At 50.3% G+C, this 26,345-nt stretch overlaps 2 protein-coding genes and 1 pseudogene across 6 annotated transcripts in view; all 3 read right to left on the reverse strand.

Moving 5' to 3' along the window:
- ARFGAP3 (ARF GTPase activating protein 3) overlaps positions 1-2,066 on the reverse strand; it is a 51,125-nt gene extending 49,059 nt beyond the window's left edge. The window contains exon 1 of the mRNA XM_020876893.2: positions 1,890-2,066. Coding sequence (XP_020732552.2) covers positions 1,890-1,964 — 75 coding nt within the window. The 5' untranslated portion in view covers positions 1,965-2,066. The remainder of the gene's footprint in view (positions 1-1,889) is intronic.
- A 7,163-nt stretch (positions 2,067-9,229) lies between these two features.
- Positions 9,230-11,652, reverse strand: LOC110127009 (N-acetyltransferase ESCO2 pseudogene; annotated as a pseudogene).
- A 6,319-nt stretch (positions 11,653-17,971) lies between these two features.
- Positions 17,972-26,345, reverse strand: part of PACSIN2 (protein kinase C and casein kinase substrate in neurons 2) — a 108,902-nt gene continuing 100,528 nt past the window's right edge. For 4 of the 5 annotated variants that reach the window (XM_020877003.2, XM_070453459.1, XM_070453460.1 and 1 more), the window contains 4 exons: positions 25,549-25,670; positions 23,558-23,680; positions 22,970-23,166; positions 17,972-19,722 (listed from right to left, as the gene is read on the reverse strand). In XM_020877003.2, coding sequence (XP_020732662.2) covers positions 19,610-19,722; positions 22,970-23,166; positions 23,558-23,680; positions 25,549-25,670 — 555 coding nt within the window. In that variant the 3' untranslated portion in view covers positions 17,972-19,609. The remainder of the gene's footprint in view (positions 19,723-22,969; positions 23,167-23,557; positions 23,681-25,548; positions 25,671-26,345) is intronic. The other variant, XM_020877006.2, reaches the window with a different exon arrangement.

Below are 26,345 nucleotides of genomic sequence, written 5' to 3' on the forward strand. Positions count from 1 at the left end.
AGTGAAAGTGAAGTCGCTCAGTCGTCTCCAACTCTTTGCGACCCCATGGACTGCAGCCTACCAGGCACCTCTGTCCATGGGATCTTCCAGGCAAGAGTACTGGAGTGGATTGCCATTGCCTTCTCCGTGTGGAACACTACCACATACTATTTTTGCTCAGTGCTTTTATTAACCCTACTACAGAATATAAATTTTTTTTACAGGTGTGTTGTTCATAATTAAAATAATAATAACAAAAATAGCTGATATGTATCCATGGCCAGTATATACAGGTACTACTCTAAGTGTTTTTCTTGGATTTTGTCATTTAATCCTCACAATAACTCTCTGAATTAGACCCGGCTCATGCCCCATTTTCAGATGAGGAAAATAAGGCACAAAGCGGTCAAGTAATCTGCCCAAAGTGACAGGAAGTCACGGTGTCTGGACAACAATTTATAGCCAAGCCCACACATGTCCTTCAGAAGCATTCTTGGTATAAAGACACCGACTTCTTACTTAAAAGGGACACCTTCCTGTCGATGAGTTCATTCAATGAGAACGTATGTTGTGTTTCTGACATAAAGCAGACAAAAATATATGGCTTCTACTCTGCTAACTCTAGATCCTTATCTCGTCTAGTTTACAGCAACCACTCTTTATAAACAGAGTCACGAAAATTTGAAAATCAAGAAAACAGCAAAGAAGTCGGCACTGGAGAATTCCTGGAAACTTTCTCCTCCGCTCTTTCTTACACTCGTCAGATATTACCACCAATAAACGGCTTCCTTCTGTACTTCTCTTAGGCTGTAAAAATACTGGCTCCCCTCCACCTAGACTGAAAGACATCTACATGTTGTAAAACTCTGGGGCTTTCTGTGCCGTCGTGTCATGGCCCATGACCGCGCTGGTTAACAGCTGTTCACTTTGGAGGTGGCAGCGGGGGCCAGGCAGAACGCTCACGGAGAAGAGGGGAGAGTCCATGCTGACATGACCGCCCTTTGCACTGGCCAGGTTCCACGCCAACCTGTGATCCTCACCGAGGGTGTCACTTTAGCCTGATGTGTCATCCCATCTCTAGCCAGTCGCAAAAAGTGCTAAGAGTCATGGGGGTGGGAAACGGCCCCTGAGATGAAGAAAAGAAGGAAAACCCCAATCTCCAAGGAGACCCAAAGGGAAGGAAGGGAAAGGGTCTGTGCCGGGCTTTCTTAGCAAGAGTCAAGAGCGCCAAGTCACTTAGCAGCGACTACTTAGCAGCTTCCTGAGACACGGAGATTGAGGCTGCCACCCCAGGACACAGGGCACCAACCAGCCTCCGACTGGCATCTCTGGGGAGCCTCAGAGGTGAGCTCGAAGGTGGGGAGGGGGCACGCTCAGCTTGCCCAGGGCCCAGCGCTACCAGCTGGAGTTTCTGACCCGGTGCATGCTTCCTGGCTGGGTCACAGGTGGCCTGCGGGGTCCGCCCCCAATCGCGGGAGCCCCGTGTACGACCCCCTCCCCTCCAGCCCTCTCTGAGGTCCCAGAGCTCGCCCCCAGTTCTCTCAGGAACTCAAGCGTCCACCCTGCTGCTCCCTCAAAGCCCACTCTGCCTCCCCGTAAGCTCCCAGGCCCCGTACGCCCCTGGGACCCCCAGATGCTCTCGCCTCCCGCCCCCAGGACTTCCCAGGTGTCGGCCCAGCCTTGGGCCTTGGCGTGCGCCCCCACCCCCGCCCCTCCCGTGCTGAAGCGGGGAGGGCAGCGCACCGACCGGACCCAGGCCAGGCCCAGCCGTTGCGGCCGCACAGTGCGACGTGTCACACAGGCCGGGCCGGCTCCTCCTCCCCGCGGCCGCGGCCACTGGCGCCGTAGGGGCCGCCCGCGGGATCCCGCAGTGATGCCAGGCGAGCCTGAACACTCCTGGCGGCCGTTACCTTGTTGGTGGGCACCGAGCGGAGGCGCTTGAAGATGGTCAGGATGTCTTGCTTGCTGGGGTCCCCCATGATCATCCAAGAACCGGGGCGCAGCTGGCCCCGCCAACCGGGAAGGGCAGAGCTGTGGCGGTTGCCCGCCTCCGGGGGGTAGACGCCGACCGAGGGGCGGGGCTGCCCGGGAAGATCAGACCCGGCCTATCGATGACCCCGCCCCTGGCCCCGCCTACCGCCGTAGCGCACGCGCTGCTCGCTCAAGCCCCGCCCCGCTGCGTCATGCGCATGCGCAGGGAGGCTCGCGGGCCTCCAGGCCCCTACCTGGCTTTGGCTCTGGGCGGGGCTTGACGCAGGCGGACCTGAGTCTGGTTTGTGCCGGCGCTCACGGCTGCCAGAAGCAGGACTGCTTCGGATGACGCACTCATTCCTCGGCACCAGTCGGTCGGCCGAACCTCCCCCTCCAAGTGGCAAAGGAGAAAACTTGCGAGGCGAGGGGCCTCCCTTCCGTTTCCCGATGCCCGAGGGCAGGGTTTTCTCTAACCGCCGTTTAATATATTTATTTCTTTTGCCCTGAGCTAAAGCTGAGGCCTGGGTGGGAAGCGTCCTGTGGCGAAACTGGTTTTCTTTAAGTATCAGTTTGGGTATATCAGTTATTGTTCAGTCGCTAAGTCGTGTCGGACTCTTTGCAACCTCGTGGACTCTTTGCAACCCCATGGACTGCAGCACGGCCAGGCTTCCCTGTCCTTCACGCTTTCCTGGAATTTGCTCAGACTGATGTCCACTGAGTGGGTGATGCCATCCAACCATCTCATCCTCTGCTGCCCCCTTCTCCTGCCTTCAGTCTTTTCCAGCATCAGGGTCTTCTAATGGGTCAGCTCTTCTCATCAGGTGGCCAAAGTATTGGAACTTCAGCTTCAGTCCTTCCAATGAATATTCAGGGTTGATTTCCTTTAGGATTGACTGGTTTGGTCTCCTTGCTGTCCAAGGGACTCCTCAAAATTATTCTTCAACAGCACAGTTTGAAAGCATCAATTCTTCAGTGTTCAGCCTTATTTATGGTCCAACTCCGACACCCATACATGACTACTGGAAAAGCCATAGCTTTGACTTGATGAACCTTTGTTGGCAAAGTAATGTCTCCTTTTTAATACACTGTCTATGTTTGTCACAGCTTTTCTTCCAAGGAGCAAGCGTCTTTTAATTTTATGGTTGCAGGCACCATCCTCAGTGATTTTGGAGTCCAAGAAAATAGTGTGTCACTTTCCATTTTACCCAATCTATTTGCCATGAAGTGATGGGCCCAGGTACCATGATCTTAGTTTTCTGAATGTTGAGTTTTAAGCCAAGTTTTTCACTCTCCTCTTTCACTTTCGTCAAGAGGCTCTTTCGTTCTTCACTTTCTGCCATAAGGGTGGTGTCAGCTGCATATCTGAGGTTATTCATATTTCTCCTGGCAATCTTGATTCCACTTTGTGCTTTATCCAGCCTGACATTTCACATGATATACTCTGCATCTATAGTCATGTATAGATATAAGAGTTGGACTATAAAGAAAACTGAGCCCCAAAGAATTGATGCTTTTGAACTGTGGTGTTGGAGAAGACTCTTGAGAGTCCCTTGGACTGCAAGGAGATCAAACTAGTCAATCCTAAAGGAAATCAGTCCTGAATATTCATTGGAAGGACTGATGCTGAAGCTGAAACTCCAATACTTTGGCCACCTCATGCAAAGAGCTGACTCATTTGAAAAGACCCTGATGCTGGGAAAGATTGAATGCAGGAGGAGAAGGGATGACAGAGGATGAGATGGTTGGTTGGCATCACCGTCTCGATGGACATGAGTTTGAGCGAGCTCCAGGAGTTGGTGATGGACAGGGAAGCCTGGCGTGCTGTAGTACATGGGGTCACAAAGAGTCGGACACGACAAGTGACTGAACTGAACTCTGCATGTAAGTTGAATAAGCAGAGTGACAATATCCAGCTTTGTTGTACTCCCTTCCTGATTTTGAACCAGTTCATTATTCAGTGTCAGGGTAAATCAGTGAGAGATAACAATTCTCCTGAGGCAAAAGATGCTTACTGGGATATGATGAAAGCAGACAAGAAGAGAGCCGGCTTTTTCCTACCCTTGGCCGACATGACTGCCTGGAGGGTTTAAACGCTTGGAGAAGGGCGCCTCTTTGACTTAGTTGGTTGGAGCCGCTAGCCCGCGGGTCAGGACAAGGATAACAGGTTTTAGAGTCCAGGCCCAGTTCAGCCAGCTCCCTTCCAGCTTTGTGATCTTGGTCAGATCACTTCTCTGAAGCTGGGCTGCTCCTCCATACCATGGGGTGAGGGCTGGGGAATCAGTGCTGGGCAGTGTAGGAAGGCAGCTTCCCAGTGAACCCAGGGAAACACTTGGGCCGTTGTCTTTCTGCTTTTGAGGTGCCGTGAGGCATGTTCTCTCAGCCAGTCTGGTTAGATACCCTCAGGGAAGTTGGAAGCTTGAAGGGCTGGAAGTATTCCAAGGAAGGGAAATATATCACCTTCCAGAGCAGTAAGTTACTTTTGCAGTAAGTTTCAGCTCTGACTGAAAGTTCTTCCTTGTGTTGAAGCAAAATATTACTTCCCTGGTGTCTCAGTGGTAAAGAATCTGCCTGTCAATGCAGGAGACAGGTTCCATCCCTGGGTCGGGAAGATCTCCTGGAGGAGAGAATGGCAACCCACTCCAGGATTCTTACCTGGAGAATCCCATGGACCGGTGAACCTGGCGGGCTACAGCCTATGGGGTCACAAAGAGTCAGACACGACTTAATGACTAAACAACAACAACAACATTGCAATAGGCTGTGCACTTTGTGTCTCTAGGTCCTGGTTTGACCCTACACAGAACACCCTTTCTGATGAGAATAACTTCTTACCAAGTTATGTATCAGATTCAGGGTATTGTCTACTCTGAGAAGAAAAAAATGTACAATGAAATGTAGACAGTGTCTACACTAACTGAGGCATAAAAGGACTAAAGGGAAAAAAATACTATCAGTGTTTTTTTCTCATCTGCTTAATGCCATAATATGTCATACTCCTCTCAACTGAATATAAGTTTTTGAGATCAGATGTATTGTGTCTATCTTTCTATCCCCAGCACCTAAAACAAAGCCTGACACATGGAATATATTCAGTAAGGAGGTGTGGAACAGGCTTAGAATGTAGAAAGCTGCAAAGAATGTGATTCAGCATAATAATGAGAAACGGCTGGATAACGTTTAAAATCATAACTTGAGCCCATCAGAGAACTGGGGTTGCAAAGCAACCAAGCAAACAGAATTCCAAAGAGAGACATGCCTCCCCGAGACAGATGGAACACAGAACTCTTTCACTTTTGGCGAAGAACAGGGGAAAGAGGTGGCTGCCATACAAGTGGGCAAAAGGAAATAAGTTAAATTTTTAATGAATTCTTTGAGGCCAAGCATGGACTAGCATGTCAGTTTAGAATAGCTAGGGGCCTCAGAAACAGAGAGAGCTTACTGTCTTCATTCACAAGTTCTTTTCTATAAAACCTCCATCAGAAGTCTTTCTTCACGAGAAAGATGGAGACAAGAGAGATGAAAAGAAACCCTTTGTTGGGCAAGCATCCAAATTTTGGTGTGTGAAGGTAGAAGCCCACCCGCTTCCTTCTCTCCAAGAAAGCAAAAGCATCAAATTCAGTCTCCCTTGGGCTACAGGCAAAGAGCCACGGCTGCCAGGGGTAGAAGCCAAATCCAGTAATCCCAAATCCTGAAGAGAATAGGAAGCCCTCCTGCTCTCAAGAGTCTAGGCAGAAATCCATTGCTTCCGATCTGAGAAAAATAGAAGGACCCAGTCAGTAGGCAGGTCCACATTGCCTTCTGGGTACTGTCCTTGCTCTCCACCTTTTATGAAGAGAGCCTGGTATGCCTGTGGCCAGGTAACATCTTACGGAAAAACCCCAACAATTTTTTTGGCCAGGGGCTTTCCAGGTGGTGCAGTTGGTAAAGAATCTGCCTGCTCACTGCAGGAGACACAAGAGATGTAGGTTCGATCCCTGGGTCAGGAAGATCCCCTGGAGAAGGGAATGGCTATGCACTCCAGTATTATTGCCTGGAGAATCCCATGGACAGAGGAGACTGGTGGGCTACAGTCCACGGGCTCACAAAGAGTTGGGCATGGCTGAGTGACTAACACTTCAACTTCCCAGGTGGCACAGTTGGTAAAGAATCTGCCTGCTCAGTGCAGGAGACGCAAAAGATGCGGGTTCAATCCCTGGGGTTGCAGAGTCGGACATGAATGAGTGTGCATGCATGCTTTTTGGCCAACCCAATATTTAGTTTATTCAGTTGAACAGGACCTTGCTGAAAGCCCAGTGCCACTCTAGGAAAAACTAGACATGCTTAGACAGTCATATGATGGGTCACAAAGTAAGAATAAGCATAGACCTTATCCTTGCCCCAGTGGACTTTAGTTTGTGCTGAGAACAAATTGCTGACTTACAAAGACACAACGTAAGAGGTGTGAGTGGCGTTTGTTCAGTGCTGAGGACAGTAGCCCAGGAGACCTCTCACGTTACCTTGAGGTACTGTTTCAAAGAGGTAAGGGAGGAGCCTGGATATATATGATGTTTGTTTTCTTTTTTTTTTTTTCCTGGAAAAAGTGGTCATTGAACATCTAAAGATCACTGCAAATCACAAATAACAGACATCTCAAATTAATGATTTTAGCACTTTTCTCTTTTGGGGAAGACACAAGAATCCGCAGTCTCTGAAATTTTTCCTTAGTTGTGTTTCTTAACTATCTAGGGGCCAGTATCCAAAGCACATGCTTTCTGCTTCTCTCCATTCTGAATTCCCCTCAGTGGGTGACTGCAGTGGGTACTGGCTTGAACCTTGTAGAACTGGAATCGCAGGCAGCATATTTTTTCTTTACAAAGCAAACACTAGCTCTTAGACATGCCATTTCTGTACAGGTCAGATACTTTTGCAAATGACTTCATGGAATCATGAGCAGCCTTATCTGATTTCCACCAACCTCTATATGCTCAGGCAGTGCGCTTGTTATTGAAGTGACTTTAGTCTGCTTGCCTGCCATGGCAAACTGACACTGGGTGAAGGAAAGCACAGCCTTTATTGCAGGTACCAAGCAAGGAGAATGGGCAGCTCACGCTCAAAGACCCTGACTCTTCAATGGCTTTCAGGGACTTTTGTTTTTTAATTAATAAACTCATTTATTTTTAATTGGAGGATCATGGCTTTACAATATCATGTTAGTTTCTGTCATACGTCAACATGAATCAGTCATAGGTATACAAATGCTTCCCTCCCTCTTGAACCTCCTTCCCACCTACCACCCCATCCCACCCCTCTAGGTTGTCACAGAGCAAGTTCCCTATGTCATAAAGCAACAAGGGAATGGGTTTTAAAGACAACATTGAGGTGAGGGTTTCAGCTCATGGGCTTCCTTCTGATCGGGTGATGGTGAGTTAACAGGGTGATGTTTCAGGAACCTTCTCCTTCCAACCAGTTTGGGGTCAGCATGCCATCGACATCCTCCACCTGGAGTGAGAGGGCCCGGGTCTTAGCTTCTGCAGAACAACTCAAAGATATGCATCAGATTGTTATGATAATTGTTGTGAGGAGGAACTCGGTCTCTGCTTTATTGATGAGTTAATTTTTTGACTGTTTCTTCTTTGTTTCTGCATTCCCTCATCTCCTTAATGAATAGATGCTTGAATCTGGTCTTTGGAACTCAGGGAAGTCCTGGGAAACTAAACCTGTTTTTCACAAGAAACAGGGGACACAGAGGGGCTTTTGTACCCGGGAGGACCCTGTAGGGGCCTTCTTGATTTCACACTTTTGGAAATTCACACAAGTGTCCTTATTTTTGGCCACACTGCACAGCTTACTTTAGTTCCCAAGATCCTTAGTTCCCAGGGATAGAACCTGCACCCTCTTCAGTGCAAGCACAGAGTCCCAACCAATAGATTGCCAGGTGATTCCCCTTGATTGTTTTTTTTTTTAAATAGAAATTTAAGCTGATGCCATTACCTCCTTTAATGGGTTAAAAGATTTGAAATCCTCATTCAGTTCAGTTGCTCAGTCGTGTCTGAATTTTTGTGACCCCATGGACTGTAGCATGCCAGGCCTCTCTGTCCATCACCAACTCCCAGAGCTTACTCAAACTCATGTCCATCGAGTCGGTGATGCCATCCAACCATCTCACCCTCTGTCATCCCCTTCTCCTCCTGCCTTCAATCTTTCCCAGCATCAGGATCTTTTCAGATGAGTCAGTTCTTCACATCAGGTGGCCAAAGTATTGGAGTTTTAGCTTCCACATCAGTCCTTCCAATGAATATTCAGGACTGATTTCCTTTAGGATTGACTAGTTTGATCTCCTTGCAGTCCAAGGGGCTCTCAAGAGTCTTCTCCAACACCACAGTTCAAAAGCATCAATTCTTCGGTGCTCAGCTCTCTTTATAGTCCAACTGTTACATCCATACATGCATAGTGGAAAAACCATGGCTTTGACTAGATGGACCTTTGTTGGCAAAGTAATGTCTCTGCTTTTTAATATGCTGTCTAGGTTGGTCATAACTTTCCTTCCAAGGAGTAAGCTTCTTTTAATTTCATGGTTGCAGTCACCATCTGCAGTGATTTTGGAGCCCAAGAAAATAAAGTCTGTCATTGTTTCCATTGCTTCCCCATCTATTTGCCATGAAGTGATGGAACTGGATGCCATGATCTTAGTTTTCTGAATGTTAAGCTTTTTTTTTTTTTATTACAGAAAAGAATTTTAATTGATTCATCATAAAGTCATTGAGCAAAATAATGTTAATAAAAGTTTTAAAATATTTCAGACAATTTTTAAATACAGCAGTACAGAAACTAGCATTAAAATGTTTGGAAAATTTACACACATTTTAACACTTTCACAGTCTTTTTTAGAACCCAAACTTTTAAATTTTAGAACTATTAACTTAAAGGCAAATAGAAGAATGGAGAGGAACAGATTCTATAAAGTTACGACCTGGACACTACTTCCCTAGAGTCTTACTGCCAGAGTGAAGCTACATGACTTTATAATAATAAAAAAAGCTGAATTTCTCAAAGTAAGTGTCCATGAATTATATTAGAAAAATGTATCCTTATTTAGGTATATTTACATAAAGTCATCATGTTCTGTGGCCCATCAGCCTAGATATATTTATTAACCTTGGTTCTGTTAGTATACATTTAAAATCTAACCATATGAATCATCTAATCCAACTGGGTATCGTTTTGTTAGACACCAATCACTAGTAATAAGTTCACTAAAGACAAGTAGCACAAACACCAAAAATTAATGAAATGACAATAGTGCAATTACAAAGTTTAATTTTAATTAAATCTGAAGTGTGCCTTCTGAATAATGATTTTTAAAATAAAAAATATTTAGCTATAAATTCTGTTCTATACAGAAAGACATGGAAATCTTATTCCTTACATCCTTCCCTGGTACAAATTGGAAATTCAAAATACTTTAACTATACTTAAACTGAGTTGCTACAGCCAAGTACCTATAAAATGAGAATTTTGTGTGTGAAATCAGGAGTTACTTTTAAAAAATGGAGATGGAAATTTGGCTATCTTTAAACTTTCTGATCAGGCATGAAGTAATTCTGGCCTCAAAGTGTACTTTACAAATAACTGGTCAAATTTCTGTGAAAAACCAATGTTCTTACATAGAAGAGAAATAATTTTCCAGCTATAGCCACAAAGTTTCATAATTAAGGATTCAGAGTGCTAGTCAGTATACATTAAAGATTTTTCCTTTCTTTGTATCCCTAGATAATTGCTATTTGTTAAATAGTTTGTCAGAACTCATTCACGCATAACTGTTCTATAGTTGAAATTGGTTTCAACTATTAAAATTGTATACAAGGAAATTAGGTGTGTTGCAGTACTTGGTTGCAAATAACTTGCCATCTGGTGTTGGGTCAGAAAATGCTATTTCATCAGTCCTGAGAAAACAGCCAAACATGAAGCAATTCCTGAGCGTGTCTACCAGTCGTTGTGCAATGCGCTTTCTTCTTTAAAGTCTGAAGACCCAGATTCTACTTATCCCACACACTGCGGGTTCTGGTACATCTGAACATTGCCAAGCCCTCTGACATTCTTTAGAGCTTGGGGTTTCTGGGCCAGTTGGTTCAGACAGGACATGGAAGGCCTGTTTGATGGGCTCTGCAATTAAACACCCAACTACTTTCTTTTCATCAGAGATAAACAGCAAGGTTTTGGTTTTGTTTGGATATTTGGGAACAACTTGCTGGAAGCCCAATTCATTATCAACAAGTTCCTGGACATCTTCAACCTTTCTGATAGCATAACTCAGATCACGTGGCAGGACCAACACAATTTTCCCATCCCAAAACTCAGCTACAACACGTTCTTTTTTCCAGCCAGTATATTTGATTCCCTCCACAAATCGGTGGTGATGCTGAACATGCTGCAGTTCGTCCTCAGAGTTGGAAGCAGCGTAGATCATGCCACAGGACTTACACATGGTGGCTCCGAAATGTTTCTGACCTGCCTCAACGATGAGCTGGTCTTTTGTTTCTTTGTTTGAATCTTTCGTATTAGTACTCTTCTGTACGTTGATTTGTTTTAAGAAGTTAGTAGATGTGGCGGATCCCACAGAACACTGTTCTTCAACTAGAGATCTTTTTGTGTTGACTGAACACATAGTGAAGATGGGATAGACAATGGACTCAGGAGAAACTGCCTTGTTCTCACTGAAAGACTCCTCTGAAGGACAACTCTTATTTTCATTAGTTTTACACTCCCTTGAAGAAATGACTCTGATGACTCAGGATGACTCTGATGCATCCTTTATTAATTTCTCTTCACTTTTACTTCTTTCACTCAACAGCTCAATGTTCAGTTCTTTTTCTACTAACACACACTTTGGCGCCTGCCTTTTCTCAAAACTTCTTTCATTGACAGTCTCTCCATCAGACTCTTCAATAACTTCGGATTTATTTTTCTGGGTGAGTCCCAGTAACGGCTTATCTTCCAGGGATGATTTTCTCAATGAGGGCTTTTTCCTACTAACAAAAAATGCTGCTCCACCCTGAAGAGTAGCTTGTGGTTTGACCTTCTGGCTTAGAACTCGAGGAGCATTCAGATTATTTTCAGCTGAGTAACAATTATTCTCCACAGCTGGCTTATAGGTCACTTGGTTCTGCTTGGAATTTTTAGAATTCTTTGATACAGGCTTGATGCATTTATATCCTGCTTGATACTTAGCAGTCAAACTCTTCTGTGGTTTTTTGTTCATCTTCTTGGAGCAGACTGGTTTTCCTTGCATTTTTTCTGTCATATAAGAATGCGATTTATCCTCAATATTAGTTTTTAGACCAATGGATCTACTCTCTTTTATCAGCTTTCTCTCCAATGGATTGAGGTACCACTTATCTTTGTTGTAAAAGGATAGAGCAGACACAGCAGATTTAAATGGTGAACTTTGATTTGCAGATGGCAATCTATTTTTAGTCATTTTGAGGGGACTTGAAATCAAATGGCCCTGTTGAGAGCAATGAATCTTTCCTTCATTTTTAATAGTGGTTTGGCAACTGTGCTTTTTATTAGGTGATGGAAATACATTTTCAGTGAAGTCCAAAATTAATTTCTTTGATGGAATTTCTGATAATGGGGTGTCATGGTTCAAAGAGCACTGCTTCCTTTTTGTTGGCGGTAAAGTTGACATCCTAACTCCTCGTAGCACCTCAGACAGACGACCTCACCTCAAATCTTAAGCTTTAAGCCAAGTTTTTCACTCTCCTCTTTCACTTTCATCAAGAAGCTCTTTCGTCCTTCACTTTCTGCCATAAGGGTGGTGTCATCTGCATATCTGAGGTTATTAATATTTCTCCTATCAGTCTTGATTCCAGGTTGTTCTTCATCCAGCCCAGCATTTCACATGATGTATTCTGCATATAAGTTAAATAAGCAGGGTGACAATATACAGCCTCGTTACTGTAATATTTATAACATTACTATATTATACAAAATAATTGAAAAGTGAAATGGAAACTTATGTTTACACAAAAACCTACACTTGAAAACCTATACATGAACGTTTATAACACATTTATTTGTAATCATCAGAAACTAGGGAAACAGCCAAATATCCTTCAATTGAACTAACAAACCATGGTACATTCACTCAATGGAAACTACTCACAGTAAGTAGAAATAAAGTATTTATCCATGTAACCATGTAGATGAATTTCAGATGAATTATGTGAAGTGAAAAATAAGACAATCTCAAAAGGCTATATGTTATATGATTCTATTCATATGACATTCTGGAAAAGTCAAAACTATGAAAATAGAACAGATTAGTGGTTTCCAGGGGCTGGAAATACAAGGAGGGGTTGATTATAGTGGAGCAGGGAGAAATCTGAGGGGTGAGGGGACAGTTCTACATCTTGATTGTGGTGATGGTTACATGACTATATGAATTTGTCAAATTATACACTAAACAGCGAGCATTTTACTATGTGTGAATTATACCTTAAAAAATGGGGAAAAATGGGAAAGAAGTGCTCAGCAATATGGGACTTATAACACATGAAATAAAGACGACTGGGAGCTGAAGAATGGATGCTTTCGAACTGTGGTGCTGAAAGAAGACTCTTGAGAGCCCTTTGGACTTCAAGGAGATCCAACCAGTCAATCCTAAATCCTAAAGGAAATCAACCCTGAATATTCATTGGAGGGACTGATGCTGAAGCTGAAACTCCAATATTTTGGCCACCAGAAGCAAATAGCTGACTCATTGGAAAAGATCCTGATGCTGGGAAAGATTGAAGGCAGGAGAAGGGGATGACAGAGGACGAGATGGCTGGATGGCATCACCAACTCAATGGACATGAGTTTGAGCAAGCTCCAGGAGATGATGAAGGACAGGGAAACCTGGTGTGCTGCAGTCCATGGGGTCGCAAAGAGTCAGACATGACTGAGCGACTGAACGACGACACAGGAAATATCAAGCAGCCGTGAAACATGTTTTTGTGTTAGTCACTCAGTCCTGTCTGACTCTTTGTGAGACACGGACCATAGCCCACCAGGCTCCTCTGTCCATGGAATTCTCCAGCCAAGAATACTGGAGAGGGTTGCCACTTCCTCCTCCAGGGGATCTTCCCAACCCAGGGATTGAACTCACGTCTCCTGTGTCTCCAGCATTGCAAGTGGGTTCTTTACCTGCTGAACCATTGGGGAAGATCCCAAGACAAGTTTTTAGTGAAAGTATATTTAGGGACACGAGAAACGCTCATGGTCAAATATTAAAAGAATGAAGCAGGGTACCAAACCACATTCAGAGTATGATCCCAATTCTCTAAAACACACACACGTTAACGGTAAGGACAAACACGTTCATGTGTGTACATACAGAAAAAAGACTAGAAAAAATGCACCAGAATATCAGCAGTATTACCTCTGCATGTTAGGACTTTAATGTTTTTCTGGATACTTTTGCTTAGTTTCCAGATTTTCATCTGAACCTTTGTTCCCTTTTCAATGACCACATTGTTATTTGAAGACGTTATAGAGGGGCAGGAGCAGCCTGGCTATCTTGACCGGGAAGAGGCTGATAAACTGCACATGGTTCGCTTGCAGTCGGTTTCCCCTTGTTGATCCAACGCCACGAGCTGAGGGCTGGCTGTTCTCAGACCTCTGGGCCAGGCCCTCGAGTTTCTGTGGCCTTCAGCTGCCGCACTGCGTGTCACGGCTATAGCCTGCTCACCAAGCCAGGGTGTTAGTTATCCTTTCCTCAGAGAGTGATGTTATTATTATTTCTTTAATTAAAAAAGTATTTATTTATGTGTTTGTGCTGGGTCTTAGTTGCGGCACATGGGGTCTTGGATCTTTGTTGAAGCTTGTAAACTCTTGGTTGCGGCATGTGGGATCTGGTTCCCTGACCAGGGCTCGAATGCAGGCTCCCTGCATTGGGAATGCGGAATCTTAGCCACTGGAAAGTGAAAGTCGCTCATTCGTGTCTGACTCTTGGCTCCAGGCCAGAATACTGGAGTGGGTAGCCTTACCCTTCTCCAAGGGATCTTCCCAACCCAAGGATCGAACCCAGGTCTCCCGCACTGCAGGCAGATTCTTTACCAGCTGAGCCGCAAGGGAAGCCCAAGAATACTGGAGTGGGTAACCTATCCCTTCTCCAGCAGATCTTCCTGACCCAGGGATCAATCCGGGGTCTCCCGCATTGCAGGCAGATTCTTTACCAACTGAGCTATCACCTGGGAAATTCCCAGGGAATGATGTTATTTATGCAGTTCATCTGCTCCTTCCTTCATTCATTTCTTAGCCTTCCCCACAGAGGGTGGAAGAAGAAGTCTAAAACAGTGTAATCTGGGTTTTTTTGGATGGTTCAAGATTGATTTCTTTTCGCTTTAGTTCCACAAGCACTGGGGCTAGAAAGAAGATAAGGAGCCGTCCCTGAACCAATGAGCTTGACGCCAGCAGTGACAACGTGGTGTCCAGAGCACACAGCGGGGCCTCTCGGGTCAGGTGGCTCTGATTCGGCATGACTCCCATCCTGGTAGGTAACTGCAGGTAAGCGGCCCTGGGGGCAGGCACACGCTCACCCGCCGGGGCCGGCGCTCTCGTAGTCCAACAGCGCGACCTAGTGGGCAGGGACGGCACTGCACCACCCACGTCTGAACCTTGCTAGCCGTGCGGTAGCGGTTACACCTTGGGTGAGTTACCTAACATCTCTGTGCTTCAGGTTCCTCACCTATGGAAATAGGAATAACAATATTACATAGTTCAGAGTGTTGCTGTGTTAAATGTTAATAAATGTCAAAGAGTTTAGAACAAGTTCTGGCATAGACTGAAATACCAATGTTTGCTATTGCCATTTTAAATGACCAAAAAACCCAAAATACTCTTGTCATTTATTGATGAGCAAACCAAGGCTCAGAGAAATTAAGTATTTTGCTCAAGGTAATATAACTAATTAAGGTCCCACATTCGGAGTCAAGTTCGAGTGCAGGGAATACGACCTCACAGTACCTTACAGTCGTATGCTCTTGACCACTGGCTTCATCTTTTCATGTTTGTAAGACTAAGTTTCAGAGAAGAAAAAGATATTTTATCAGGTTTTGGTGTGGGAAGTCCAGCCTTCTTATATACAGTTTCATATATGAATGAATATATGGCTTGAAGGAAGCATTCATGCCCAGCGTCTGGTTGGGGAGGATCCAGCATCTCCAGCTGGGGTCTGCGTAATTCGGTTATTATCCACTTGAGTTGGGATGGCATTGAGGGGTGAGACCACTTTCATAAAGTGGTGTCTTATATCTGTGTGTTTTAACGAGCTTGTTCACACTGTTGACCCCAGATGATGATGAAAAAGAAAAGATGGGAACCATTTCCCCACTTTCCAGATGAGGAAACTGAGGCTCAGAGATATAAAGGGACTTGCCTGCGGACACAAGGTGCCCGTCCGACCCTGGGGGCACCCCTCTCTCCACTACCCGGCTGCCACTGAGCCCTCCCTGCCCCTCGCCAGGGACGGGAGGTCGTGCTGGCCTGAAGTCCCTTGCTCCCTGGGCTCGCTCTCTTTTTTAGAACAATTTTTAACATTAAAAAAAAAAAGATTACTTATCTGTTTATTTGGCTGCTCTGGGCCTTAGTTGCGTCATGGGGAACTTTCATTGGGGTGCACGGACTCTCTAGCTGTGGCTCTTGGGCTCAGCAGTTGTACACGCGCTTAGTGGCCCTGCGGCATATGGGATCTTAATTCCCCAAAGTGAAAGTTGCTCAGTCGTGTCTGACTCTTTGTGACCCCATGGACTATACGGTCCCTGGAATTCTCCAGGCCAGGACACTGGAGTGGGTAGCCTAGCCCTTCTCCAGCAGATCTTCCTGACCGCATTGCAGGCGGAGTCTTTACCAGCTGAGCTACCAGGGAAGCCCTTAGTTCCTAAACCACGGGTCACACCGGCTTCCGCTGCATTGCAAGGCAGATCCTTAACCACTGGACCACCAGGGAAGTCCCCTCCCTGCTCTCTTTGTCCATCTGTCCCGGCCTCCTTGGCCCAGTCTGTGGCTGATTGATCGCTAGGTCCCCAGGGCTCAGCTCCTGTGGCCGAGAGCTGGCTTAGGAGCGTCTGCTGGTAGTTTGAACAAATCATGGAGCGCATGGAACTGCAGGTTCCTAAGGCAGCTCTGACCTACTCAGAGCATGGCCCGGGTCAGCGTCTCCTGGGGACTTGTTAGATAGGCAGAGTCTGGGCCCCAGAAACTCTGGAATGTGGCCCAGCAAGCTAGAGAACGAGTGCGCCCTTTGGAGCCGGGCATTGGAGCTCAGACCCCATGTCTGCCCCTGGTTTGCTGTGTGCTGTGATGCAAGCCACTCAAGCTCTCTGGTCTATAAAACGGGGCTCATCATCGTGAGGAGGTTTCTATGGTCCTTTGCAGGGGGTGATGCTCAGCACAGGGCCTGGTGTGTAGCTGATTCGTCAGCAGCAGGCTGAGAAGCTCCCTTTCCCCCAGGAGTGCGGGGTCAGCCTGGATCCTCTGGCCCTGTGCTTGGCAGTGGCCCTGCCTGGCGGGGGATGAGCCTCAGACCTCAGACCTCAGCAGCTTCTGTCCCAGCCTCAGCCTCCCCGCTGGGCAGCCCCAGTCTGTCCATTAAGGGCGGTGGCCCCGCCCTTCTGTCTCCCTCCAGAGAGAGTCAGCGCAGGGGAAAACCCCTGAGAGGGGCACAGACCTCCTGCAGGTGTCTGGGGAAAGGGCTGGTGAGGGGCACAGGGGGCAGCTACCCGGGTCACTGGGTCAGAGATCATTTGCCTTCTGAGCATGACCAGGGGGGCTTGCAGAGGATGAAATACCACCCCCCGCCCATGCGCTGGGGGGACTGGGGTGGGCTGCTGAGGGTCCCCTGGGGGTGGTGTGGATGCAGCCGTGGTCTCGGGGGGAGAAGGGGCAGTGGCAATGGGGCTGGGGAAGACAGAGGCAAAGGGGACCTGGTGGCCCGGCATGGAGGGTGAGGAGGGGTGGCCAAGGATGCCAGGGGGTCCTGACTGGGGCCGGGGGATGCAGTGCCAGGCACTTGTGGCCTGTGACCCCAAGTTTAAGCCTCCAGCCGGGAGGCAGGCATCACTCTGGCTTGGAGGGGACAAGGTCCAGGCGTGGGCAAAGGTTTCTAGCTGACCCTGAGGGCCAGAAGAGGACAGCAGGCAGCGAGGGCCCCTCAGGATTCCTTGCAGGAGCTCTGGGGGGCACAGGAAGCAGAGAAAAGAGGTTTCACCCCGACTCCTGAGGGTTCCTCCTGCTCAGCCACCCTGTTCTTTATCCACCGGTGGAGGGAGCGAGAACGGGCTCACCCTCAAGAATCCTGCAGATGCAGGTTTGAACTACGGTTCTGTCGTAGGACCTTGGGCAGGGCACTGGACTTGTTTTCAGACGGGGTGTCTTCTGTAAAGTGGGGACTCCAGCCTCTCCGTGGGCTGGCACCGCAGTACATGAGCTAACGGAGTGCCCAGGACTGGCCGGCCCAGCGCGGGCCGTGGGACTGGGACCCCGCTTGTCTCGCGGAGGCTGCCTGGGGCCGCAACTGGAAGCTGGTGACTGCCGGGGGCAGCGGGCAGCCTCGATGGGCTCAGCGCCTCCTCAGAAGCAAAGCAGGGCCCACCTCACTTGCAGCGTGTTTGGAGTTGGGCAGTTCTTTGCAGATGATGTCAGTGAAGTGGACCCGATGCACAGCAGGGGCTCAGGACATGTTTTCGAAGAAGCTGGGGCGGTCAGTGGTCTCTGGTCTGGTCTTGCTGGGCCTCGGGGAGGGGGAGGGAAGTGCCAGCCTGCTGCCCATGCTGGGGGCACCAAGGCCACACACAGAAGCAGGCTGGAGGGAGGGAAGCACCCAGAGGGGTCGGGTGCCTCGACTCCCCAGCCCTGAGCTTGGCAGGGACGGTGGAACAGGGACATGGACCCTGGGCAGTGCTCCTGTGCTGGGGTCTTGTCCAGCTCCAGACGCCAGTGAAGACACGTCCACCAGCTGGTGTGAGCAGGAGGCACACGCGTGGCACAGAGATGGTCACAATCACCAGATCAACTGTTTATTGATTTTTTTTTCCTAAAATTCTATATGTTTAAAGAAACTCCTAAACTGAAAAGACTTGACAATTTTTGGTACATCTGTAGCAAAGGAATGAGGATTCTGCTGGTAAGTTTCCAGGACAGACAGACACGCATCCTCAGGACAGACAGACACACATCCACTTTCCAAGCAAGACATCAAGCTCACTGGAAACACTGAGTAAAATGCATAGCTTGTGATGGCGGCAGCCATTTCGCCCATGTCTGGTACACAGAGCAAAGGTTTTCCCTCCCTCGCCGGCCCCGTGGTTACAGGGCAGCTCCCTGCCCCAGCCCGTCTGCTCCCTGATGGCGCAGGGTGCTCAGAAGAGACCCTTGTGCTGTGGGGTGAGACCCAGCTTTTGTTTGCTCACGAGGAACACAGATGACAGTGAGATCTGCAGCTGCTTGCAAAGACGTGGGAGTTTCATACAGTGTTCTGCTACAGAGAGGACCAAGGCCAGTTGGACTGAGGGCGCTGGACTCGCAGCTGGCCCGTGAGAACAGACTTCCCTACGGCAGGCTCCACTGGGCCCAGCCGACCAGCCAGGCCTATGTCCGAATGGTCTTCAAGCAGTTTACAAATTGAAGCCACTGTCAAAAGCCGTTCAATCTCATGAACACAGTAGACGAGCTCTTTAGATTCTCTGAATATCAAATAGTATATACAGATATACACCAAGACGTGACGGTCTAATACAGAGCATCTGAACTCTAGACGCATTCACTTGAAAAGTTAGTCTTATATTTTAACCTTTCAAAAACCACTGATAAAATTGTTAATTTGCAAGAGCAAAGTTTTAAGCACAAATAGAGTGAAAATAGATTTTGAATATGGCGACTTTAGAGAGGACTACATAAGGTTATTTGCAAAACTCACATTTGGACACCCCAAATGTGGAGAGCATTCACTATGGAAACCCAACCATATGTTCCCATCTTCCACTGCAATCTCTTGCCTCAAACATGGTCTGTCCAGGCTGCAGGCTCTCGCCCCAGGCAGTGGCACAGGTGATTAACAGAACAGCATGGAAACAGATACTGCCTCAAGACTACCGGTGGACATAGACCTATGCCATAATTTAAGTATAAATGAATGCAATGGGAATATAAAAAAGTAAATGTACACAGCCTTTAAATTAAAAACCTCAAAGTGTTCACTCAGAAAATGGCATGTAAGTTTGTTCATTTAAGTTTTAGCAGGCGATGGGACTTGTCAGGGGAGGGAGTCAGTGGAGCAAGGATTAGTGGAGCCCACCGTTACCATCAATGTGGAGGAGAAGGGGAAAGACAAGGTCAAGAATACACGGATCCATGATAAGCCAACACACAGAGGGCGGGGGGTGGGGGTGGGCGATGATTCCGGTTGTCCTGCAGCTTCCTGCGATCGGCTCTCTCCATCTGCACTGTGGCAAGGGGGCCGAGTTCCAGGTGAAGTGATCAGCTTGTCTGCCTTCAAGCGACACCACGAAACCAAGAGCAATGGAGCCATCATCTTTTGCAGGAAGAGGAGTGGATGCCCGCACGGCTGGCTGGAGGGGCCGCTGCTAACAGAGCTGCTGGGCCTCCGCTCCGTCCCTCCGCCAGCCAGCCCACCGGCCCGTCACTGGATCGCCTCGACGTAATTCGCGGGGTACAAGCCGACCTGCCCGCTGTCCAAGCGCCCCTTGCACCAGCCCTGCTCGTCTTCGTCCTCTATCTTGGTCAGCTCATCCCCTGCAAGACAAAAAGGGAGCGGTCTTGGTGAGCCCCTGGCCCCGCTGAGGGTCTCTAACGTGGGTGGGAGGTGCGCACATGCTCCTGGAGTGATGAGGGCCTGGCTCTTCCTCTGCTAAGTCACATCTGAAGTTCTGTGTCTAGTTGGGGGTGGCTCTGAGAGATTAAAGACTCCCCTCTCTCACACGGTGCCCCTCGAGCACGGCGTTCTCAGCTGCCCGTGGGGCTCCTGTGGGGACAGCAGGACCCTGCCTTCTGACGGCCCCAGGCCAGGTCCGAGGCCTCGTCCCCCAGGGTCCGTGCACCCTCCCGCAGCTCTTCCTCCCCGGCCTGGCCCACGCGGTCTTCTTGAATCTCCTCCAGCACTGCTGCCGCGGTCTCCACGCCTTCCTTTGTCTGTGTCTAGACTGTGGCTGTGGGAGGCGTGGGGGCCCCTTCCTCTCCCCAGCACCGAGCCCAGAGCGTCTGTCCTCTGACTTAAAGAAACCAAGCTTTCCCAGCACCCAGAGCGCGCTGGCGTGGTCCTGGGCGCTCCCCGCGGCTGTGTGTGCCTGTGCAGTCTGACTCAGCCTCTGTTTACCCAGGCAAGGAGGAGCCTCTACTTTGCGCCAAGGCCCTGGGTGGTGGAGGGAATACGGAGATGAGAGAGGGACAGATGGAGCCCGGCCTCTCAAGGAGACAGGCAAAGGGACAAAGACCACGGGTGTGATCAGGGGTCGGGGGGAGGAAGGTGCAGGCCTGGCCTCCTCCTGTTCAGGGTGGCCAGAGCAGCCCAGAGCCAGGGGACAGGAAGGAGTGGCCTGGTGACCAGCCAGCAGGGACAGCTCTGAGAACCGGCAGAAGACAGGCCTGCTGAAGTGTCGTCTTTATTGTTCAGTTCACAGCTTTGCGTTTCTCATTGGCATTTTGGCTCACTTTTCAGGCTTAGCTGCACTGTTTTCCTCAGGCAATTATGCCTTGTCTAGCAGCATCCCCCTGACTCATTCTGTGGAGCAGTGGCACAGACCCAGAGGCCTGCAGGGCCAATACCTGGGCTCTCAGAGCTGCTGGGAGACTAAGAGGTGCTGTGAGTACTAGGGGTGAAACCCGGAAGGACCTGGGTTGGCGCCAGCACGTAGCGAGCACCTGGTCCTCGTGGCTGCCCTGACTCCCACAAGAGACGGCTCTCTGTCCACCTGGGGACCCACTTCGTCAGCACCAGTGCTCCTGCGAGTCTGACCCGGCAACATCAGGAGCTGATGTAGGGGGCCACAGGGTGGGCATCACAAGTGGGAAACCCCCTCTCCTCCCACCCCAGGGGGTCCCCTGTGCTCCGGCAGGGCCGACACAGCCACCTAGTCTCTCTCTCATCTGGCCTCGCAGGGCGAGGCTGCCAGGAGCAGATGGGCAGCAGCTCTGAGAGGGGGGCGTGTGCTGGGAAGCTCACCAGGTGGAGACCCTAGGCTTCCCAGGCCCAGAGAAGTGGGGAGCAGCCAGGGCACACTCGAGACAGGAGGAAGCAGTGTGGCTGGAAACTAATGTGACCTCGGGCAGGGGGAAAGAAAATCACACAAACAGACAAAACTAAACGGAACCTGCCAAGTCGTAAAAATGTAAACTGGTGATTAGAAAGATTCATTTCAGTTTGCTTTTGATAACGAGACATTTTAAATTTATGAAATTGCTGACAAGTCCAAAAGATAAGATTTAGAGGGAACTCCCTGGCGGTCCAGTGGTTAGGACTTGGCGCTTTCACTGCTGGGGCCCAGGTTCAGTCCCTCATGGGGGAACTACAAGCCCGCACGTCACACAACAGGGCCAAAACTTTAAAAAAAAATTCAGAAAGAATAAAAAGTTAAAAATCAATCAATCAACAAAGTAAACAAAGTGGGCGGGGGGTGGGGGCGGCGGCGGACAACCCCAGTCAAGGATGTTGGAAAACCCTAGGGAAATCCCTTCTGGTCCAGTGGTGAGGAGTCCATGTTTCCACTACAGGGGGGCATGGGTTTGATCCCTGGTTGGGGAATTAAGATCCTGAGAGCCACAAGGCATGGCCAAAAAAAAAACAACAAAACTTGACAAAGGTGTTTAAAGACACACGAGAACTTCCCAGAAGCAGCCAGAGTTACTCCATGACCAGCTCTGGGGTGGAGTGGGTAGCTGGCTACTTTCTGAAGGCCGAGAGAAGGCCTCCATCAGACACAGCTCTCAGCCAGGGTGGGTGGGAGGTCGGATGCAGGGTCTGCCCCAGAGATGGAGAGTGCAGGGCGCACTTCAGCCTGCGCTGGCTGAGTTAGGGCCCAGCACCCCCTGCAGTGGAGGGCTAGGGGTGATGCTGCATCTGGGGTGGCTCTGAGTGGGGACAAGGCAGAAGGAAGAACCCTGGCTCCCTTCTGGCCCGTTTGGAGCCAGGCCGACCAAACCTCTGGGGATAGGCTCTAAGACAGTGCTCTTCAGACAGAGGGTTGCAAGCCATTTGCTGAACAGCGACCGGCATTAAAAAAATAAATAGAAACCAGGATAGAAAATTTCCACACACAAAGCTGATATGATCAGGATCTAGGCTGTTTCATAAAACCCAAAGCTGTGCTGGTGGCAGGGCTGCAGGGAAGGATGGAAGGCAAAGCCCCGAGAAGAGGCTCTGGGGGCCACGGGGATGCTGCCACTGTGCCAGGGGACCCTCTGCCCGCTGCAGGCCTCTAAAGAAAGGCTCCCCTGGGGACTCGCAGGCACTGTTTCTAGGGAGCCTGCGGGGAAGCCGGATGGCCTGGATCCATGTCTCATGCGCAGGCCTTAGCCTGGCTGGGGCGGTGTCTTGGGCAAAGGCACGGGGCACCTCGCTGTCTTCTAACCTTTAATGTTGAGCATCTGCCACGTTTGAAATGGAAGGTGGGATGGGGCGGGGAACACACAAATGCAACTAGACTTAAAAAAAGCAGGCTGGGACTTCCCTGCTGGTGCAGTGGGTAAGAATCCACCTGCCAAAGCTGGGGTCGTGGGTTAGATCCTCAGTCTGGGAAGATTCCACATGCCGTGGGGCAACTAAGCCCCTACACCACAACTCCTGAGCCCAGGCTCCAGAGCCTGGGAGCCGCAGGCACTGAAGCCTGCACACTTAGAGCCGACGCCCTGCAACAAGAGAAGCCACCGCAGAGAGGAGCCCCTGCCTGCTTCAAACAGAGAAGGCCCGTGCACAGCGACGAAGACCCAGCGTGGCCGAACGGATGGACCGGCTGGAAGGCCTCAGAGGCCGCAGGTGCCCACCTACCGGCCTTGAAGCTCAGCTCGTCGTGCTCCTGCCCTTCATAGTCATAAAGGGCCCGGACCCGCACTTCCGTCCCCGAGGGGGTGTCCTCGTCAAAGGGATTGGAGTCCCCGTTGGCATCCGTGGAGGAGAATGGGTTGTTAGACTCATCGTCTGACCAGTCCGTGGGGTAGCTCTGGGTCTTCTCGTAGCTGCTCATGCTGCAAGAAAGGGTTGACCCGGCGGCCCTGAGTGTGGGGCTGGCAGAGGCCTGAGGCCCTGCCCAGAGCCTCAGACCCTGCCCGGGGAGCCCTTGGGCCGGGCTGGCATTCCTTCTGCGAGCACGGGCCCCTCAGCAGCACCCGTGTTCCTGTGCTCATGGGCCGGACCTTGACGAGGGTTAACACAGGGCAGAGAAAAAGCAACCACGGACTGTTAACTGGTGCCTCCCTCCCTGAGAAATCGAGAAGCCAGAGACCGTCCACCAGCCAGGCTGCCTCCTGCAGGCCTCATGCATTGCCCTGAGTGCCGAGGGGGCAAGACCTTGGACAGAGAGAGAGGAGAGAGAGATCGAGCGAGACGGAAGCCAGAGGGAAATGTTTGTTCACCAACTTTTTGGCCTTAATGTCCTCCTTCTCACTGACGGTGCTCCCCGTGTCGTCCTCATCCTCGAAGGGGTTGTAGCTGGATAGTGACTGCGCTGACCGTTCGGGGTTGCCCGGGACACTAAGGTCACTACGGGGAGAGAGAGAGCTTTCAGGGGACCCCAACTCGGCAGCCCCCACGGTCCCGGGTGCTCCCAGCTGCAAGATCTCAGGATTTGAAGGGACAAATCAGCTCCCTGTCAAATGGGAGGAGTATGTTGTTGGAGCAGAAAGATTGTTTTAGTGAAACACTTAGCAACACTTTGGCTCTTGAATGTGCTTAAAGCATCTAAGAAAGAAGAAGACTTGCATTTTCCCTCCTTGTGTCTAAACACAGTCTGTCCTAAACAGGAGCCCTGGACGTGCACAGGCTGTTGCTGGAGCACAAGTGCTTCTGGGCTCAGAGCTTCTCTCCGCAGCCCTCCGCCTGGCCCTCGCCAGACCCCACAGCCCCCAGCGCCCTCTCCTTCTGATGACAAAAGGGTCCAATAGCCTCCTCCCTGGGTCTTCTGGGTCTGCAACTTCCAAGATCAGAACCAAAGAATGTTGAATAATCCTTTCTAGGAAGAAAGGAAGGACCCCTTCGGTGCTCCAGAGAGAGAAAAACCTGTCTGCTAACTACCTACTGTGTGCCAGGCCCAGAGGGGACCAAAGAGAACTCTGCAGCCTGGCCTAAGCGGAGACAGCCACATGATGAAATGCAGTGACTACAAGTACTGAGCATTGAACAAGACGGTAAAGAGATAAGATGGGCCCCGAGAGCCTGGGGACCCCGCTGTGGAGCTCTGAGCAGGCAGGCCCGATGGCTAAGCCACAGAGCAGGGCTGCCCAGGCCAGCACCACCTCCCACCTCCTAGCCAGGGCAGCATGGAGCCGGCACACTAAGCGCTGGGTGGATGGCTCAGCCAGGGTGGGGGAGGGGAGGAGAGGACGCGCCTCAGATGCCACCAGAGGGACCCCCCAGTGGCCAGCCACTGCTGCACAGGTTTCAGGTCTGGCCGGGGCACTGGGCCTACGCCTGCCTGCTGCCTACGTCTAGGCCTCATGTCTGAGGCCACCAGGCCCTCCCTCTTCCTTGGCACCTTTCTCCAGCTGACCTTCTGAGAGGGGGTTGGTGCTGCGCAGCTGAATTTGTGCAGCAGCCCTGGCCGGTATGGACCACCTTACCCCCGCCTCTAGGTGCTGGCCTGACCCCTGGCACGTGCTCACACCTGCAGTCACTTGGCCAAGCCTATCTGCCCAGGCACTGGCACAGCAGCTGAGTGATGAGCAGCCACATCAACCTAGGGAGCGCAGGTGGGGGCTTCGGTGCCCAGGACCACCCTGACCCTTCCCAGGAGGCCCGGAGCCTGAGGTGTGTTATCACTCAGCAGGGCGTGGAGGTCTTGGGGCCCCTGGGGCAGTGGCAGCCTCAACTCTATGGAGGACAGCAACGCTTATCTGCTGGGAACTCTGATCCTCCTCAAGCTGAGGACCTCAGTGCCACCTGTTTGATCCAAACTCAGAAATAACAGCAGGGGTAATTTGAAGAAGGGGGCGCTGGACAACGAGTGCCCCACCCTTGAATCAGGCACCTGCGTATGGCACAGGAAAGCAAGTACAAACCTGACCAGGGTCCCTGACTCCACATGAAGGACGCCCCCCAGTCACCTCCACCTGCCCGTGTGCACCGCTGGGGACACACAGTGGACAGCGCCCTGCATCAGTTCTTTCCATCACAAGGGGCCCAAAGTGCTCTGTGACAAAGGCTCCTTCTCCGAATCTTTCCACAGCTCTGGCACTGAATGAAATGAAGATTCTCCCAAGAGAGGCCCTTGGCTGCTGCCCAGCAGAGTGTCTGAAAAGATGCCCCGGGGTTCCCTGCAGGGTCCCTTTGGGGAGTCTCCCCGGGTTGGGGCGTTCCAGCCCCGGCAGAGGACCCGGGGAGCCTTGCCAGGGACGGAGGTGCCCAGTGCCCACCTGCTGGGCTTGTTCTGCGAAGCCTGGTCACCAGTCTGGTTGATGCCCATGAGGGTCACACCATCAGCATTCTTCTTCTTCTCTTTCCGGCTGAGAGTTCGATTCAGGTCCACAGACCACTCCTGAGCAACAGGCACCACGGGAGAGGAATCAGGAAGTTCATTCGTCTGAGGCCACATGAGCCTAACACCGCGGCTGCAAGCCAGTGGCCGGCCCCGCGCAGTGTGGCGTCTCACCTCACTGCGTCTGCTCTCCCCTGCTTCCTAGCAGATCCCAGGCTTGTGAGACCCACCACTGACCCTCCTCGCCGTGCAAGGTGGGTACTCCTTGGGGGGCCCAGCCTCCAGGGACAGACAGGTGATAAGAACACTGGGGCCGACACTCAGGAGTCCCCCCCGTCCAATCCCACCCCAGCCCCGTGGCACTCAGCCTCCAGGCCTCGCCAAGTTTCCTCACACTTCCAAAGCAGACAGAGTCCCTCCGAGGGGCTGGCATTCGGTGCTAAAGACCCTCCCATCCATCTCCTGACTGACTGGTGCCCAGTGAAGCAGGAGAGCTGGGTGCGGGACCTGAGCCAGCCTGTGGCTTGGGAAACGGGCTGTAGGTGCAAACAGAATCAGGTGCAGGGGGCTCCCGCACCCCTCAGGACCCTGAGGGGTGGCACTCGCCACTGTCCTCTTCCACCTGAGCAAGGTGTGGGGTAACAAAGCACAGTGTTTATGTCCCCAAAGGCTCACTGTTCCCAGCATGTGAACAGGCTTTTATAAATTGTGCTGGAAACAGGGAGAACAGCACGT

This window comes from Odocoileus virginianus, chromosome 23, assembly GCF_023699985.2.
Source record: "Odocoileus virginianus isolate 20LAN1187 ecotype Illinois chromosome 23, Ovbor_1.2, whole genome shotgun sequence".
Taxonomy (NCBI): domain Eukaryota; kingdom Metazoa; phylum Chordata; class Mammalia; order Artiodactyla; family Cervidae; genus Odocoileus; species Odocoileus virginianus.